Genomic DNA, 14,903 nt, shown 5'->3' with positions numbered 1-14,903 from the left:
CTCATTCCCGCTCTCATTTAGAAGTCCCCAACTCTAGCTCATCTTTTAAGTCTTTCATAGACATCTCTGCTTGTAGGAAGACTCGTCCGGGTGTCCTTCCTATGTCTTGGCATCCACACAGATCCCTCTCTCAGAGCATGTATCACTATATTGTTTTGTAATTATTTACTTGTCTGACTCCCCAACAAGACATGAGGGCCAGGTTGGGTTCACTGTCAAATCCCTAGGGGTTAGCCCTAGTCCTAAAAAAGTATATTAGGTGCTCAAGAGTTGTCAAATGGATGGATGAAACTACTGAAGGGGTGAGCAGCCTAAACAGAGGAATTCTAGACCAGGTGGAGGTTCCTACCTTATGTAACGCTAACAAAGGCCAAAAATGCAGGTAGGCTTGAAGTATCCCTCTAATACCCCACTGATGTTGCCTGAGGCCACATCCAGTAGTAGAGCTGTCCCTGGCCATTATAGTCATTCTTCATTAGGTATGGCCACCTGTGACCAGACATTTTGCAAAAGTTCAAGGTTGATTCCCCACCCCTGCCCCATAGACTCCATTTTGGATACTTAGCTGGAATAGATCTGTTCACCAAAAAGGCCAGCCAACTGCTCCAGAGGCTGGGATGTAAGACAGAGGGTCAGCCCATAACTTTTTTTTGTCTCTCTTATTTACCTTTAAAAGGCAAGAGTAACTTTGTTTTTAAGAGAATTTTTTAAATCACAGAATAACAGATTTAGGAATTGAAGGGTCCTTAGAGCAATGTGACTATGTAAGACTCCATCACCTCTCTATACTTGTTTCCTCGGGATCTAGGAGAGCAAGGCTTGTCCATCTCCAAGATTCCTTCCACTTCTCTGAAGTGTCTATGCTCCTGTGGCCTCTTGGCATGTGAGAACATGGCATGAATGGGAGTGGACTCCATCGTAGTCCAGTGGTCTAGCAATCTAGGCTGAGTTATCTGCTCAAACCAGGCATTCTCATGCCTCAGAATGAGTACATCAGAATCATTGGAGAGCTGGTTAAAAATGAACAGTCCTGAGTCATAACCCCAAACTAAATTTGCTAAATTTGTGGTAAGGCTGAGAAGTTTGTATTTGTAATAAGGCCCTAGGTGATGTTGACACAGGAGGTTTGTGTGAACCACATTTTTAGGTTTCATGGCTTAGATCCTTGCAAGCATGTATAGATATCCCTATAAAAGAAAACTAACTCTTTCTATGGAAAGGTGAAGCTAACTACATTAAAACTTGTAAGTCCCTATGCTATAACTGCCCAAATACTATCACCATAACTATTCTGTAAGCTCCTTGAAGGTTGGGGTGGTGCCCAGAATATCCATACATCCCACGCATCCTCTAACATGTTGCACATTGTAGACATTCAAAGGGTATTTTCTTAAGATATGAGTGGCTTTTTTTTTTTCATTTGTAGGTGAAGTTGGAATCCTTTGTAGTGCCCTTCAGAAAATAAAGTGAAGCCATGGACGAAACCTGTCAACTGAGAATCTGTTGATGGAAATCCAGCTACTTTCATTTCATCTGAAAAAGTCTGAAAAGCAAACCTTAATTTGAATTGAGAGCCTTAAATCCTTTTTTGGAACAAGATAGAGCACAAATAAATCAAAATAAGTTGAAATGACAATGTATTAAGACACACCCAAAAGCCTAATCTTTTGGGATCCTCTTTGATTTAAAGATGGTAATCCCATACCCTCAATTCAGTTAAAATCAATAGTATGTCACATTTCATCAGTTAATTAAAATTTGGGACCTGATTTATTCAAGCTTCTATATGTCACTCGATGTAAAACACAAGCCTGTCATTAGAATTGAATTTGTTGATTTAATCTAAATCTTAGCCTACGCAAGTAATTTTTTATTTCAGTGAACTATGATTCTAATATTGCTGTGTTTTACCCATGTAGATTTCCTTTAATTCAAGAGCCCATTAAAATACTTATAAAGGTTGAAGTTCATAGCATAATATCTTATATTTTATTGTAATCATACATACTACTGTGGAAAGTAGTAGAAGTTCTCACCTGACTCCCACAACTTTGAATCTCATCTTCCAGTTAATTGTCAAGTCTGTTTTGGGAGATAGTTTGCAGACATTTGTGATGCGACAGATGTTGACTGAAGGCCTGGCTGGTAGATATTCAGTAAATATTCATTCAAAGAATAAGGGAATACATTATTAACTAGCAAATCCTCAACAAAAATGAGAATTTTAGTTATGTTTAAAAAAAGTCTAGTGGTTATAAAATTTTGCAGTTTCAACTTCATTCTTGGATTGAAATATTCCTCTCCATTCCCCTAGAAATACATTAACTGGATAATCTTGTGACATGAAAAAATGATCAGTCAAAGATTTCCAACCCATTACAGGAGTGCATTGTGATAATCGATGTTATGTCTGGATAGTCAACAGATTTTGACTTCTTATTGCTTGTGCATTTTGCACAAACACATGAAGATCCAGGAAATGGTGGGGAAAATAAGTGTCTTTAAAGCTATGCTTTGAAATTCTCAACCACTTTAACACTTTATTTTGGAAATAGTTCAGTGTTAGAGAACTTGCATAATATTTCTTCACATGTGATTCTCAGGCCAGCTGTATCATCATCAATGATAAATCCTGGGCACATCCCAGCTCTATCAAACTAGAATCTCTGGGTATGGGGCCACTGAGACCTGCATTTTTAAGTACCCCAGCTGATTTTTTTTATGCCCAGCCAAATCTATCAGGTACGTTAAATTTGAGAAAACCTGACTTCTGGTGGCCAGTTCTGCCACTTATCAATTATGTCACTTTGTATAATTCACTTTGGATCTCGGTTTTACTTGAACAATGAAGGAGTTTAACTGGAGGAATCAAGGTTTCTTCCAGCCTGGAAATACAATTCAAATGCTACCATGTGTCTTTAAACAGATGTCCCTGATCCACCAATACTGTGTAATAATACCAGCCCAAGTATGCTACCAGGTGGGAAGAGCGATTTGGTCTGTGTCTGAGATGTCATTGCTTTGGAATTGGGTTTTCATGTCTGTATTTAGTTCCTCATGGCTCTGTAGAACCCACTGACAAACGCTGATTCTAAAAGTGACAGTGTTCTTTTTTTCTGTTTCTTTAGGCCCCAAATACTCGGCAAAGGGACTTTTTTTGTAAATGTTTCTTTACACTAAATGTAAATCCGAGAATCTCTTGATTTGGGAACTAAAATGTTTTATAGTACTTTAGACTGGGTATTTTATTTTATAGTGATTTTTAGTCTTACTGAAAGTAGTTTTGTGCGTTTGAAGTTAAATCTTAGGTTTAGGTTGCAATTTTGCAGGAAGAAATTACATACTGAAAGATGATCTTTAAGTGTTTAGTAATGTGTTACTCAGCACTTAGCTCTTTTTATCTGGATGTAGCCCAACCTACAGCAATGGATTCAACATGTTTTCATGGGTTAGTATTATTATCTGCCTAATAATTAATAAATGAGCTTTTTTTTTAAAAAAAAAAAACAATAGTAATGCTTTACTGATAGCTATCCTGTTGTATCCAAAAAAGAGAGATAAATGTAAGAACATTACAAATTTTTATTATTAGTGTTCAATAAGTTTCTAACAGGATGAATCTAAATTTCAATTATAGGTTCCTAAGTTATATAGTTTAACTATATCAAATAATCTACCACTAAAATGTCAACTTCATAAAAATGTGAACCTTGCCTATCTTCACCTTTAAAAGCCTTAGCATATAATACATAGTAGGTGCTTAATAATCTTTAAAAAAATTCTGAGTGAATTGAATCACAGGGAGTGTAGCGAAGATTGTCTCTCACACATAAGCTATTTTTCAAGAAAAACTTGGGAAGCAACTAAATCTGCAATTTTCCTTTTTAAATTCTGTTGAAAATGTTGCATCTTAATCTAAATTATGACCTTACTTTAAAAATATATGTATTAGCCCTGTAGACTAGATTATGGCTAGGTACTTTGTATTTATACTGCTTTGATAATAACTGACATATGAAAGTGCTTAATAAATGTTTGTTAATTAATAAAGGAAGCAAAATGGCATCAATGAAATGTCTCAGTTATCCACGGTGGGGCTGAAATGGTCAGAGAGCAACGAACGGCTTACCTAACAACTGCAAAAAATTACAGAAGAGGCAAAATAGGAAAGGCTATAAATATGGACTCCGCAAAGGGAAGAGAAAAAAAGTGATCAAAGCTTCTTCTCTTCAGTAGAGTGTGTACCCACCTCCCTGCCCCCACACAACATCCCTGCCCTCTAATAGCTTTCTTGTGCAGTTTCAAAAACTATAAACAGTAGTAGATTTGTTATGTGCTAGTAACGGCTCTAACAGTTTGTGTGCTGTGAATTTTCTCATTTATAATCTTAAGTTCTGCTAGTTCCAAGATACAGGTTACCTTCTCATATATATTAAGCTTAAAGAATAAGCTCAGAGAGATAAGCAATAGCTGAGAAGACTGAATCTAACCCTCCAGCGTATATATACAACTCTTCTTACAATATAATTCATAGTTGTTCAGGGTTGCTCTTCAACAGTACTTCTTTTGTATGTTTCTTGCATTTTGTTTGTTTTATGACAGCAATCTCTAAATAATAGAACATTAATGGAAAAAAAGACAAGAAGATGTACCTCCCTGAGATATGGATAGACTTCTTACGTCTCTTAGTAGATGATGTCGCTGCAGAAAGCGTAGCACCCGCTTATTTTCCAGTTTGCCCAAATGGATAAAAAAATAAATGATTATAGCTTGAACTGCAGCCTTTATTTTTTTCTCAGACCATTCTTTGGAAAAAGGTGATGCCAAAAGAAAGTAAGTGTATCAGTATCCCTTATTGAAATTATAAAAATTGGTGCATACTTTGATGTTTATGATTTATTCTTCCCAGAAGTGAATTAAGGAATATCTAATTAAAAAGAAAGAGAATTGGTCTTCCCTGAGATGTCTTTATTCCTAAAGGTTCTCAAAGAAATGTCAGTTGCATCCTGTCCTTTTTTGCAATAACCTTGCAAGTGGAGATGTTTGTGTGGCAAAGGGCTGATTTCTACTATTCCTTGTGAGTGGTCAAGGGAGAGTGGTGTTTGGACTTAGAAAAGAGGGTTAGTAATGTATCTTTGTTTGTGTCGTTGAGTTTTTCCCTTATGTCTCTCCCTTCAAAAGTGTGGGTTTCTTTGAGAAGTCACTTATCCAGTCACACACACACACACACACACGCACGCACACATGCACACACCATCCCTTTGACCTCTAAGAGGACATAAGATGATTTGGGAATGAGTTGAGGGCTCTGGCAACAAGGATAGAGAGGCTGGCCTTTCCCATAAACATCTACTGACCCTGTTTGAGAATAATGCAGTTTGAAGCCATTCTTTAGAAGGCCTTCCGCGATTGGCACCACCCAGAAGTAGAGAATCAGCCTGGAACAACAGCATTACTTGCAAAGGGTAACTGTTGGACCATGAAGGGTTTTAAGCTCCTCCAGGGTCCTAATACTCCTCTCCACCACCATCCCTGATGCTGTGGTGCCCAAAGAGCTCTGTTTCCTTGACCTAACAAAAAGTCAGACTTGGGAGTAAGGAAGGAGAAAACAGAATCTTTCCAAAACTTTCAATTCCCTGGATGTCCTTGGGAAAGCCGGAGATACAAGAGGCTCCCTGCCAAGTCTCTCTTGGGAAAAAGAAAGTTTTGTACAGTGGAGGGCAGTCTGGGACTAAACAATCATGGTTTTATGACTTGACTCCTCGGAAGACAGTGTGCTGAGGCTGGAGAGCAATGAGAGGATAAGACCATTTGAGCCTTTCAGAGCAGAGTTTCTCAGCATTGTCGACAGTTCCCATGACCAGCAAGGTGTTGTGGGCACAGAGGGGAGTGGTAAAACCCCAAAGCCTATCCTTTTATAGAACAAAAGTCAGAATGGCGTAAGGCCATGAAGAAGTTAGTACCCAGACCAGGAAACACGATTCTGATGATTTTCTCTGCTCACTGCAGACTTTGAATACATTTTGGCTGAGTAACGGAAAGACAGAATAGATAAGTGTGATATTTATTCCCTTGGTGGTAATGACCAGTTTTTTGCACTTTATACAGAGGAAAGCCAGGTGATTTCCTTTCTTTTCTTTTTTCTTTCTTTCTTTCTTTCTTTTTTTTTTTTTTGTTATGCACTCCCACATGATACTGTTTGAAATGGAAGGAGTAACATGTCTCAGTAACACTGCTCTGGAGATCCTGATTCAAATGCCAGGTTTTCCATCAAGCTGAACCTCTCCCTGAGCCTCAGTTTCCTCCTCTGTAATATGGGGAAGATGCATGCCTACCTCACAAGATTGTCACAAAGATCAAGCAGCCTATTGTGTGTATAGAAGCCTCTCAATTACTTTCAGCTGCATCTAGCAATTTTAAATGTTTATTATTCTGTTACAAAGCACAAATGAGCTCCCATAAGAATTGGTTATTACTTGTTTTTTGGTTGTCTTGGCCCAGCAACATGATCTCAGATGGCCCCTCTTTCAAAAGAAAGAAAGAAAGAAAGAAAGAAAGAAAGAAAGAAAGAAAGAAAGAAGACAGTTGTTGGAGTGTCCTACATAAAGAGTCTGTCTTCCACTTGAGAAAAGAGTTTGACCAAAGCAGAATTTAAACCTTTCAACACAGCCCAAATCTAGATGTACACATAAATTAATGTTGTGAGCAATAAAAAGGAAATTTGCATCAATTTGAAGTTAAAATTGTATCATGAAAAAGACAACTTTGGAGATTGAAATGGAAATGTCCTGTTTGAAGCTAAAGGCAATAGAACTCCACTTCACATCTTCATTTCTGACATTAACACACCATTAGGCATTTCCCTTCTTCCTGAGCTCTACCATTATCAGTAAAGTTTTAAATCATAATATCCAGAAAGCCAGCATTTGCTCTGCTGCTAAGGACACTATTTTTCAGCAGAAAATATCATGTGTGCTCATTTTATGAAATAGTTAACATAAACAAGATTGATTTAAAAACCGATCATTCTCCATACATGTTGTTTTGCTGAGGAACTAATATATGAAAACATGGCTTCACTTTGCTGCCTAATTTTAAGGTCACCTTAGGAAATGAGGTTTGGGAAGGTATTTGTCTTTCCGGAGGCAGGAAGTGAATACCAACTTTAAAAATTAAAGTCGTTGGAACTGTGGTCAAGCCATTTCCCCCTCTGAGTACTTTGCTCCAAAGCTAGCCCTATAAAACGCCAATGTATAAGGCAAAGTATAAATAAAGATTCTTGCAACATGGGGTAGGACAAATTAGCTCTTCAAATAAGGGGATGTGATAAGAAGGAATTTTGCTCCTCTAAGAGTATTATTCCATTCCCATTCATTACAAGAGGGTAGAATAAATGCCACCAGAAATCTGCCATCAGCTGTATAGTTTGGGGAAAGAGAAGCAATTAAAATGATTAAAATAGCAATTTATTCCATTTTTTTGATTAATTCAACTAGTACTTGTTTGACTATTTCCTGCTCAGCCTGAGAACAGGAACATTGAAACGTTTACTGTGAGGGCGACCCAGCAGCTCCTCTGTGGCCCCACTGCACAGAGTTGATTTAGCAGATCTATATCTCCACCTATACACCACCTCATCCTTCAACCTTCTTTCTCCTTCCCTCACCTGGAACTCTCTGAACTAAAAAGGGGGCAACTTCCATCTTTCAGTCCTAGTTCAGAATCAGCTCGGATGAAACTGCAAGGATACAATCCATTTAAGGAGGTTTAAACCTCATCGTTCCAAAGACCCAGTTTCTATTTGACGACATTAAAGTTCCATCATCTCCACAAACAGGCCAGGTTAGTGGGTTTTAAGCCAATCCCTGCCTCAGTCTGCCCTGAAATGATCAGTATCAGCTTGATGTCTTGGGAATCCGAAGTGAAGATGAAATGAGCACGTGGCTCCGCAGTCTTCACCTCTTGCTTTTCCACCTAGGTCCAGAGGTGGGCCAGGGGAGGGAGCTGGAGGAGGAATAGATCACGGGAAGGGGGAGAGTGAGAAGATGGGAGGCATCAAAAGAGTTAAAGTCTTTAAACCCAAAAGGTCTGGCACTGAAAGGAAACGTGAAAAGAAACTTTCAGATTTGCCCAGACAATTACTTACTCTCCGGAGGGTGCTGAAACGCGACTCTCAGACTCTCAGACCTTGCATGCGTGGGGGTTCATGAAAACCAATTCCAGCCTCACAGTCCAGGACTCCATCCTCTGTACTGTATGATGGGCGGGCTGCTCTTTGCCTTAAATATCCACGCGTTGACGTAGGCCAGGACCACGGACAGCTCCCGCCCCGAGGTCTCTGCTCTCCAGTTCCACCCGGGACAACAGGGAGTGCGGCTGCCCGAATCGGCGTCCTCTGGCTCTGCTCCCTCCACAGCCATCCCTGGGTGTCTTCTAGGAGCCCGGAATTCCTTCTTGAGCTAGGGGCCCACAAAGGGCCAAAGCCCGAGAACCAAGAAAGGGGCGCCGCATGAAGACCGAGGTCCGCAGCTTTCTGGGAGCTTAGGCTCATCTCCCGAGAGGCAGCACCCAGGAAGATGACTTCGGGGAGAAGGCGGCTGCGGGGCCCCAAGAGACGACAGGGAGGAGATGACCTTGCTTTTTCTCCCCGTGGGAGGCTGGCTTCTCCAAGCCAGCCCAAGTCATCGAGGTACCGCTTTGCTTTAGGTCCGTTTTCGCTTCCAAGTTGAGGGAAAGGGGAGACGTGTCAGAAGCCCCTCTGCACAGTGGAGCTGAGATTTCCCAGGGCGAAAAGTTCAGTCACCCTCTGCTTCCCCCTCCACCCTTAGCCTCAAGCCCTTCCTAACCTAGCTCTTTGGGGGGAGGGGCTGGCCAGATGTGTAATGCTCTCACTCCTAGTCTCCCTTTCCAGTGGCCCAGATTCACCAACCACTGGGTGATCTCCACACGTCCCACCTCCCTTCTTTCCAGATCTGGCAATCTCGAGGTCCTGTGGAAACTTCTGAGAGGAAGGTCAGTGACCAAAGCCAGGCTGGGGTTGAGGCCCGGGGGTTCTTGCCTTCTGCTGAAAACTGGGGAAAGAATGTGAGCAGTCTTCTCTGCTGGCTTCCACTGTAAATGTAGAGGCAGAGTGCAAGGAAAAAAAAGGTCTTCCTGTTTCTCCCAGACTGGAGAACCGTTTCACAGATACAGCCTTTGTTCAAGGAACTGGACTTTTGTGGGGGCAAAGTGGGGATGGAGGGAGGCATGGAAAGCATATTTCAATACAACGGAGCAATAGCTTTCACGGCTGGAATCCAAAAAGACTTAGGGCTAGTCCTGTCGACAGCGGTCAGGATGGAAGCCTGGGAGATGAAGGACAGAAGATGGAGGAAGGAAGCGGGAAGGTGCCTACTAGGTTTTCTTCGTGGCTGGATATTGGAATGAGAATGCAGACACACAATTAATTGTCTTTAAGAATTCTTAATTTAAATCATTGTTACTGGTGGTAGGAGTTAAACTAGAACCAGAAGCAGGAAGTATTAATAGAAGGGAGTTGGGAATCAGAAAACCAAACACTCAGACTACTTGGTTAGTTCAAAGGGGAAAATTCCCCACCATCTGACATCTTTCATGCTGAATGATCTAAAAAGACACCAGCTGGGCAGTGTGGGAAGATACACCAAGATGGTCTTTGCAGCACTTTTTGTATCAGCAAACAAGTCAAATGTCCATCAGTAAGAGATTGTTTAGATAAATTATAATCTGTATAATGAAATATTGTGCAGGAGCTAAAAAAATGAGGTAAAACAGTAGACTATAAATACTGAGGATCAATGAAGTCTAGGAGGTATTGTTAAATGAGAAAAATCATGATCACATTTTTTTAAAGCTGTCAGTCGTGTATATGTATGGCCTGTAGGTGTATTTCTGTAATCACAGAAGAAAGATAAAAGACTAGGGCTGGAGCAGGGGTTGGAGATTACTCTCACTCTTTACCTTACTTATGTTGTAAAGAGAAGAAAAATGATGTGATTAAAAATAATTTGAACTTTGTTTTTCCACTGTTCTTTTCCTTGTTTCAATATGTTCTGTTATAAACAAATGCTACTAAAATCAGAAATAAGCAAGTACATGGAGGTGTCAATTACTGATCTTTCTCTTTTAGTCCTTTTTTAAAAAATATTTTTATTTATTTTTGAGAGAAAGAGAGAGACAGAGCACGAGTCGGGGAGAGGCAGAGAGAGAGAGACGGAGACACAGAATCTGAAGCAGGCTCCAGGCTCTGATCTGTCAGCACAGATCATGACCTGAGCCAAAGTCAGACACTTAACTGACTGAGCCACGCAGGCGCCCCTCCCTTTTAGTCCTTTGAAACAAAGATCCACCATCTATCATCCAGATCTGCTCCCAAGGCCAAGGGTGCCTTGGCCCAGCCAGAAATTTACATAAATATAACATTTCTAAGTCCAGTATTAGCCTGGTTATTGATACCTTAAAACAAGGGTTCAGAGATGTGGATGTTTACCCAGAAGAATTTTCCTATTCAGACTTTGTAAATCAAAACTGACTAGGGAGGTTCTGCTATTTCCCTGAATTTGTTACGTTCGTTAACCTTGTTTCCTTTTAAAGGTAGTTCCTGGAATTGCCAAGCACCACCATCTACTCAAAACTTTGTTCTTTTAAAACTTTCTGATGAAAGAGACAGCACAACATAGTGATCAAGCAAGGGAACTGAAATCAGACTGAACCTCGGTTTTCCCACTCACTGAGTAAACGGCCTCCTGCAAGTTCTTTACCACCTTGTGCTTCTGCTGCCTCATCCTTAATGTGGGGATATAATAGTACCTACTGCATAGGTTTGGTAAGAGCATTAACTAAGATAAACCCATACAAAAACTTAGAAGAGTGTGAAATGTCAGCAGTTATTATCACTAATTTCTGTCTAGAAAATGCAATCAAGGGGTAATGGAGACCTGTTAGAAGCAACTTAGATCTTTTCTGGAAAAAGCTACCGTGGGCAAGAGCGATACCTTTGGAGAATGAGAATAGCCTCAGGAGCTTGAATCTACAGTCTGTATACTTACATGGAAGACAATGATAAGTTTCAAGAGTCAGACCCCCTGGTCTCAATGCCTGACTTTATCATTTCCCAGATATTTGAACATAAACAATGATGTTACTTTTTGTCTGCTTGTTTTAAATGTTTGTTTATTTTATTTTGAGGGAGAGAAGACACACACACGTGCACAGGTGTGCAAGGGCGTGCAAACATGAATGGGGGTGGGGCAGAGAGCGAGGGTGAGAGAGAATCACAAGCAGACTCCACGCTGTCAGTGCAGAGCCCAATGAGGGGCTTGAACCCACGAAATGTGAATCATGACCTAAGCTGAGACCAAAATTTGGCCTTTAACCAACTAAGCCCCCCAGGTGCCCCTGTTTACTTTCTGTTAACTACAAAGTGCCAACAATAATAGTGCCCAGTTCATATGGTGGCTGTGATAATTAAATTAATTCCAAGCACTCAGTATATGCTAGCTTCTGTTTGTCTCTTGCCCTCTGAAAGCAAAACTGCTTTAGATGCTGTCAGTAACACAACCTATCCCTTTACCTTTTCTACTTTGGGGCAGAAAGCTAACTTCCAACTGCCAGCTCCTGCGTGTTTCTTTCGAAAGCTTTATCTGGATTCTAAGGTGCTTTGCATGCCCTTATGGTAGACCAAAAGTGTCTGGAAATTAACAGCCTCCCATCAGTCTTCTACCAAGACACTAGCTCCCAGAGTGTCCTCATTGGGATTAAGCTCAGTTGCCCACAGTAATAGCTGCTTGATAACACTCCCTTTAATTATTGCCTTTCCTTCTCCGTTTCTTTTTCCTACTTTTCTAACTTCAGCTCCTAGGCTAGAACCCAAACTAGGACAGAGGTACATGGTGTTTTGTGATGATCATGGCAGCGTCTGTTGCTCATACAAGCTTCTGCATTATTTCCTTCCAAGGCTGTCATTCAGAATCAGATATCTTAACGCAGATGTCTTCACTGCGCTTTCTTACAGTTCCCTGGTTTCCAAGAAAAAAGACAAGCTCTTGACCACTGCCACCATCTGGTAACCAAGAACAGACCCAATTTGGACCACTATTACCCTGAAAGTGAAATGCTGTTGTTTATACGAATTCCATTCTATGACTTACTATTTATACTCTCCAAAATTTCAAAAGAGGCTTTTCATCTGCACTGAAAAGAAATACCCTTGCTGTCACTGTCAACGCAGGAATCTGAGAGGCAAACTTCTATCTTTTCAAGGAATATGGCTGGAAATCTGAATGTGGATTTAGGCTAGTATACATGTTGCACTGCAAGAATTCTGACTCCAATACACCAACAAAGGTAAATTGAACTCTCCTGTTCGTGAGTACTGTGGGCAGAGCAATTGCCCACAGTAGAGCGGGCAGCCCAGGTTAGACAAGCTGGGCTCTCATCCTGGCTCTGCCACTATTAACTGTGTAACCTTTAGAAACGACATTTGGGGCGCCTGGGCGGCTCAGTCAGTTGAGCCTCCGACTTCGGCTCAGGTCATGATCTCGAGGTTTGTGGGTTCGAGCGCCGCGTCGGGCTCTGTGCTGACAGCTCAGAGCCTGGAGCCTGCTTCGGATTCTATGTGTCCTCCTCTCTCTGCCCCTCTCATGCTCATGCTTTGTCTCTCTGTGTCTCTCAATAATAAATAAACATTAAGAAAAAAACAATTAGAAATGGCATTTAATCTCATTAAACTCTGGTTTTCTTATTCACAAATTGGGGACGAAAATACATTCATACATACATATACATATACCTACCTCAAGGGCTTTTTTTCCTAGGGATTTAGTATGCTAACTGTATAGTAAGCACTTAATACAACAGCATATAGTATAAGTTCAAGGAAAATCATCCCTCTTTTTCCCTACTGATAATAACAACAACATTTTATAAAGGAAACATAAGGGCTATATAGTATGCACTGAATTTGTAGATTCTGGAAGCTGAAAAGAGATCATAGACACCTTGCAGGACAGCTATCCTCTAACCAAGGTAAGGCGAGGTGACATTCTGTAGAATACACCATCATTTTCAGCAAAGCAAACGCAATCATTGTTCGCTACATGTTAGATATGACTGTTAGAATTGGTGCTGCCATTGGAACTACAGCCAAACGGACAGCTAGTTGTTGGAAGGTTTTAAAGTTATAGGTCAGTGCAGAGCCTACTCATTGTTACCTAGAACATGGCCACGGGTTACACCTAACACGATAGGGGACCATTTCTCTTCTCCAAACCAAGAATGTGGACAGGGACCTACCCACCTTGGAAGAAGAGGTGGGACTTCCTGGATACAGTTTCCCAGAGGGAAAAATGGGTTTTATTAGTATGACACTGAGATGGAAGTCCATAGAGACAGAGAAAGGAGCATGACTTCTGCCTAGATACTCGCAGTGGGTTGATATCTTGATGGTCCAGTTAACCAGTTCTCAGGGTAGAATGAGTATTCACAGTCTGCAGGTCACATGGCTGCTGGGGGCACACACTGTGGCATTTGCCTTGGAAATTTCTGCCATGCCCACATTGGAGGCCTTATCCTGAGTGAACTGCTGGAATTCTTTCAGAGATTTTAACCAAAACAAAGCTGTACCCCTTGTGGCCTATCTCATCACAATATTCCTTTCTAAAGAAACAAAGCATTTTTGAGCAATAATTCTTTACTGGAATCTTTGGAAGGGGGAAATTCCACTTCTTTACAGCAAAATATTCTGATACTGCGCAAATTTGTCTTCTTTCTCTTACCCGCACTTTCTATCTCAAACTTTCAGCCAGTGAAGCTTTTCTTTCTTTCTGTCTTTCATACTTCTCATCTCCTGACTTTTTTGGTTCTAAAAATAACATCATGATGTGGTTCAGAGCATGTTTTCTGGAATCAAATTGATGAGTTTTGAACCTAGCATTGCTCCTGTTTGTTTGTGGCCTTGGAAAGGTTGCCTAATATTAGTGGACATGTATTGACCTCTACCTTGTGCCAGAAATGTATTAAGTAACTTGCCCAAAGTCACTAGCTAACTGGTGATAGAACCAGGACTCGAGCTCAGGCAGCTTGACTCCAAAGTACACACTGTTGGTGGTGATACTATTCTGTCATACTATGCCTCAGTTTTCTCATCTTTAAAATGGGGATTATAATGCCTCCCCATGACAGGAAAGGCAATATACTGTTAAGTGGTAAGACTGTAAATATAGTAATTTCCTCCTGACATCAAATGGCCTTAAATGGTTCCATTTTACTGAGTTCACTGAAGTTCAGAGAAGTCAAGTTACTTTCCTATAGGCACACTAGTAAATTGCTAAAGCAGGCTGGATTTAAATTCAAGTCTATCCTACTTCTAGAGTAGGTAGATATTCAAACATATATTCTGCCACCTGCTAATATCACTGGGCATATTTGTCTATCTCCCTGGGCCTCAGTTTTCTTGTCATTAAATTAAGGGATGACAATACCTGTCCTGCCCTCTTCATGAAGCTGAGGTAAGAATAAAAACAAAATATGTAAATGTAATTCGCAGGCTTTCAAATGGCATGGAGCTGTAAATTAAGGTACCGCTGCAGATTTCTATAAGCTTCCTCTTATGTTGCACACAGCTAAGGAATGAGCAAAGTTTGATAGAGACACCAGACACACGAAAACTACCCAAGGGCACCATAGATGGTCATTCAGTCTGCTGGACATCTATTAAGAGATCCTAGTGAAGGGAGGACAGAGGGATGGCCACCAAGATACCTGGGACCAGAGGTATCTTGGAACCATTTAAGGCCATTTGATGTCAGGAGGAAATTACTATATTTACAGTCTTAGAGGTATAGGAGAGCCGGGGAGAATCCCCTGCTACATATTTTGGGGATGGA

The 14,903-nt window shown here is 40.8% G+C and overlaps 1 protein-coding gene across 1 annotated transcript in view; it reads left to right on the top strand.

Annotated features, from left to right (window-relative positions):
• PAH (phenylalanine hydroxylase) overlaps positions 1–6,580 on the top strand; it is a 75,822-nt gene extending 69,242 nt beyond the window's left edge. Inside the window, exon 13 of the mRNA XM_015068802.3 lies at positions 1,427–6,580. Within this exon, the coding sequence (XP_014924288.1) occupies positions 1,427–1,470 (44 nt within the window). The 3' untranslated portion in view covers positions 1,471–6,580. The remainder of the gene's footprint in view (positions 1–1,426) is intronic.
• Positions 6,581–14,903: the final 8,323 nt, after the last annotated feature.

Source organism: Acinonyx jubatus, chromosome B4 (genome assembly GCF_027475565.1).
Source record: "Acinonyx jubatus isolate Ajub_Pintada_27869175 chromosome B4, VMU_Ajub_asm_v1.0, whole genome shotgun sequence".
NCBI classification, from domain to species: Eukaryota; Metazoa; Chordata; class Mammalia; order Carnivora; family Felidae; genus Acinonyx; species Acinonyx jubatus.
Note: the sequence above shows the minus strand (reverse complement) of the source record. Positions and strands in the feature narration are given on the sequence as shown.